We start from the raw sequence: 4,588 nt of genomic DNA, 5'->3' as shown, positions 1-4,588 counted from the left end.
AACTTTGATTAACATCCACATTAGAAGAAAATGGGAAAATTGTATACACATATTTCATCACTCGCCACGTGTCCAAGAGATTACACGTGGAAGACATACAGCTCAAGACATCAAGATGTGATACCACGTACCAACCCTCGAGAAGTATCCATCATCTATATATGTTCGACATCAGACTGATCCAAGGGCTAAGAGTCAAGGAGCACGGAAAGGATGAGCCACTGCGAAGCACTGAAGATCACACAAAGATCTACTTTACTCCATCCCAAGAAGGATCTAAGATCAATGGAGGGGGTTAGCTTGACTGACACGGATGTGATGGGAGTCGCAGACAGTTGACTGTCACATGCAGGCAACCCAACCACCCGCATTAAACACTCTAGGTATAGAGTACGTGTCGACCAATCTGTGGAGGAGAAAGCGGCGGCCCATCATCATCGAGCATAACCGCTGAGGGCATCGATTCAGAGCGAGGATACCAACGGAATCGGCACAAAGAACAAGAAGATAAGGTTCCAATGACCTCTGACGGTGGACCCATGTATCGTCACTATAAATACCCCTCTCCACCAAGAGAGTGAGGGGACCAAGCTTCAGTAGGGAGAGAGAAGAGATTAAGAGAGAAATATGAAGAGTAAGTGTGATTTCCATTTCCCCTAGCATCGTTATTCACTAAAAGTCATTCGACTATCTTTGTATCCAATATATAGTGAAACACCAACCCCGTGGATGTAGGCCTTAGTGCTGAACCACGTAAATTATCGTCTCATTTATATTTCAGCAATTTACTTTATGTTCTTATTATTGTACTTGTTGTTATACACATCATAATTGTGAGATTGCATTGAATCAATCTCTAAAGACTAGACAATGACGGGTCCGAAGACTCTGAATGAGTCATTTGCGTCCTTCTACACATATTTTACCATCCACGGCATTATCATTTATGAATGCGAATAATGTTTGTAAACACGTGGATGCCATCGTAATTTATGTGTTCACATTTCGAGTTATTTTCCCGCGGTTTTCTTCTTCGGTGTCTTAAAGGGTGTGTCTTTTGAAGGTTTTGCGAGGAGTTGAATTTGTTCTTTCTGCTGATTGACTGAGGTAATTCTTTCTTTCTTCAATTTATTATTTGTGTCTCAATGTGATTCCATTGTTGTTGATTCTTATTCATTTGCATTCTTGTTTGCTTTATCAATGAAATTATAATGCGTTAGGGTTTAGAAAGATAATATAGATTCTGTGCGTGGTGTGTTTCCAGTGTTGTTATCTATTATTGGATGATTGGCAGCGAACAAAAGAACCCTAATTTTATTTTAGTTCCTCTTTCTCTCTGTAGATTATAATATATTGTTTAATGTGGTTTTGGCTGGATAGTAACTGGTACCAATTGATGAGTAGCAAAGTTTATCAAGCATAATCCAGAAATTTTGTATCTTTATTGAATTCGTGGATTTTGGGGTTGATTGTTTTAAACTTTAGGGATAAGGTATCCTATCGTGAAAAATTCTTGTAGGGGTCGTAATTCAGTGGCTAGAATGGGGACATGGTTCGATTCCTGTCATCCACTCCATTACTGTAGGTTTCTGTAGTGAGGACACTTTATTTAGTTCTATAAAACATGAAAAATAGATATTATACATCACGAAGGAGGAGAAGAAGAAACATGGATCCCTACTTTATTTCAATTGAATTCTGGATTACAGAATACATGACATTAACCTGACTCCATCTCCCGTCGCCCCCAACACGGACCATATTTTTGATATACAGCGGTAGGTTATAACTGGGTAAACATCCCAACTAATTTTATCATCTAATTTTATGATGTACGAGATATATCTGTTCTGCTATCTGTTCGTTTGTTATTTTCGTTGTTTGAAAGCAATTCTTCGGTTCGATGATTCTTTTCGTTATGTTAAGTTTTTCTAGGATTTCTCTGTGATGTGATATATATCTTTTTTTTTATTAGGTACAGAATTGATTTGCGATCATGGCAAGAGGCACCCCTGGATGGTACTTTAGTGAAAATGAGATAGATGATCATTCACCTTCAAGAAAGGATGGGATTGACCTTGAGAAAGAGACAGAGCTGCGAAAATTATACTGTTCATTTCTTCAGGACTTAGGCATGAAGCTCAAAGTGTAAGCATTGCTGAAAATGTTAATACTGTTCAGTTAGTATAGCTGATTGTTATCTGCATGGAGTTGTAATTCGTGTAAGGATTATGCAAACTAATATTAATTTTGGGTTTATTATGCAGACCACAGGTTTCAATAGCAGTTTCAATGATGTTATGCCACCGGTTTTATATGCGTCAATCTCATGTAAAGAATGAATGGCAGACAATAGCAATGGTGAGCATGTTTCTTTCATGCAAGATGGAAGAAACACCGCGCTTATTAATGGACGTTGTTGTTGTGGCATATGAGATTATATATAGAACTAAACCTGCAGCCGCAGAAAGAATCAAACAGAAGGTGTGCTGCATTTGATTATGTTAATTTATGCCTGGTGCTTTTCTCTTATCATCTAAAGTTGACTTTCAGCCTGTAACTTTTGTGCAGGATGTTTATAATAAGCAGAAAGAACTAATTGTAACCGCGGAGAGAGTTTTGCTAGTGACAGTTGCATTTGATTTCGATATTCAACTGCCTTACAAGCCCCTCGTTGCCGCTCTTAGAAGGATGGAGATTTCCCAAAATGCCGTTGCAAAGGTGGCATGGAATTTCGTGAATGATTGGTAAAGACCGTTGCTTTCTTTTTCTCTCTAAAGTTCGTTTTAACTCTTTGGGTGGGCTATAATGTCAGCAAAGTGCCCCAAACAAAACCCTGGTAAAGAGTAAAGCAAGAAAAACTTTGAGAGAAAGAAAATTGCGCTTTTGATGCAACTCCACCCGTGCTACCTAATAGATACTACCTAATATGACTCCTCATATATGGTAGATGTAGGCTGCGGACGACTCTGTGTTTGCAGTACAAACCTCATTACATTGCTGCTGGTTCAAAATATCTTGCTGCAAAATTTCACAAAATGAAGTTGCGTTCAGTTAATGGGAAAGTTTGGTGGATGGAATTTGATGTTGTCCCTCAGCGCTTGGAAGGTATAGCTTATTTCTACTGTAATTCTGCTTTCTTAATCTTTTATGTTTCCCTTCTGTTATGAGAATGTCAGGTATACCTATCTTGTTATTACCTTCTATATGAGAAAATATGGCACATTCAGGATCATTACCTATTGGCATATCATTCATGTGATTGGACTATGGCATTTTATTTTCGCATGAGCAAGTTGGCGGTTTACATGATATTCGTGGTATTTCCTCTTTTATTATTAAATTTGCGCATTCCTTATCTATTGGATTGCTACTTTCTTAAAAAATCTTGATGTCAATTCTCGCAGAGGTTATACAGCAGATGCTTGGGCTGCTGGAGAACAGAAAATCAGTTGTGCCTTCCTGTCACAAGAACAGCACACAATCTACACTAATTAAAAAGGAATTTCCAAACAGCACCAGATCCAGCACTGCAAGTGGGTTAACAACAGGTGATACTAATGATCATGACCTTCGTGATAACCCCAGTCTGCCCCACAAACACACATGCGAAGCCAGAAGAAAAGACTTAAAACAGTTTCAGGCAAGCGATTCTGGGAGCTCAGGTAGTAATGTGGAAGACGGTGACAGTAGATTTAATGAGGGCGAAGTGCTGGTTGAATCTGTTCAGATTGTGAGTAGTATTAAGACCGTTTCCGTCTCTTGATGTCTTAGTAAGATCGAAATGGATCGAATTAAAGAGGCAGTCAGGAAAAGGAAGCTTAACAGAGTAAATAATAAGAAACTAGAAACGGAGGAGAACGATGGAGATTATGACTCATTGATAATGAGGGAGCTTGAAAACGGATTAGAGATAAATCATCCATTGCTTGAAAAGAAACAGAAACGGGATGACAAAGAACTGATATAAACATGTCTGACTCCAAAAAATACAGAGAACTGGATCTGATTGATGGTCTAATTTAATCGATGAAGGCAGCTTAAACTACTTGTCAAATAAACTTCATCATCTGCCGTGGAGGTTTGTCGTGCTGGCCTTGTTGAACAATCTCATTATCTCGAGTTCAGTGTTGCATAAACTCAAAAGTCGTTCTGTAATGTGATTATGATCTAACTGTCTCCTTGTACATATGATTAAGATCCGCTCCACTATGTGCTTGTATAAAGCTTATTACAAGCTCAGTCGATTTTGTAATTTTTAGCTGATCTATAACAAACTTGTTTATCAAGTGGTTGGTTTACTTTTAACCATTTGCTGTTTCTCCACTTCATTCCTGCATCTCTTGACCAAATTGACGCCCAGCAGTCCTGCAGATGAAACCCCACCAAGTTCAAAGACAAGAGGTATATCATGTGCAGTATCACGTGTGTATGTGCAACAGTGTAAGTACTATTCTTAAGGCGTATATACATTTTCTTTTTTACGCTAGAAGGGCAATAAATTAAAAAGACAGGTGCACCGTTAAAGATTATTAAACGATGAAAATACTATTTTTCTTTGGTCTTGTTTGGTAAAATTTATGGTTAT

At 38.3% G+C, this 4,588-nt stretch overlaps 1 protein-coding gene across 1 annotated transcript; it reads left to right on the top strand.

The window, feature by feature from the left end:
- Positions 1-1,652: 1,652 nt before the first annotated feature.
- LOC113333768 (cyclin-T1-4-like) lies at positions 1,653-4,189 on the top strand. Its single transcript, XM_026580175.1, has 6 exons — positions 1,653-1,778; positions 1,976-2,148; positions 2,268-2,484; positions 2,572-2,747; positions 2,957-3,108; positions 3,408-4,189. Exons 2-6 carry the CDS (start codon positions 1,997-1,999, stop codon positions 3,764-3,766), a joined length of 1,056 nt encoding a protein of 351 aa, XP_026435960.1. The 5' UTR covers positions 1,653-1,778; positions 1,976-1,996; the 3' UTR covers positions 3,767-4,189.
- Positions 4,190-4,588: the final 399 nt, after the last annotated feature.

This window comes from Papaver somniferum, unplaced genomic scaffold, assembly GCF_003573695.1.
Source record: "Papaver somniferum cultivar HN1 unplaced genomic scaffold, ASM357369v1 unplaced-scaffold_133, whole genome shotgun sequence".
Taxonomy (NCBI): domain Eukaryota; kingdom Viridiplantae; phylum Streptophyta; class Magnoliopsida; order Ranunculales; family Papaveraceae; genus Papaver; species Papaver somniferum.
This window is presented reverse-complemented; position numbering and strand designations above follow the sequence as displayed.

What these genes read in the sequence shown, in the direction of transcription:
- LOC113333768 (XM_026580175.1), top strand. Translation starts at nt 1,997, where the DNA reads ATGGCAAGAGGCACCCCTGGATGGTACTTTAGTGAAAATGAGATAGAT. An exon ending in TTAGGCATGAAGCTCAAAGT is followed by an intron (nt 2,149 to 2,267) that starts GTAAGCATTGCT and finishes TTTATTATGCAG; the next exon opens with ACCACAGGTTTCAATAGCAG. An exon ending in TGTCCCTCAGCGCTTGGAAG is followed by an intron (nt 3,109 to 3,407) that starts GTATAGCTTATT and finishes CAATTCTCGCAG; the next exon opens with AGGTTATACAGCAGATGCTT.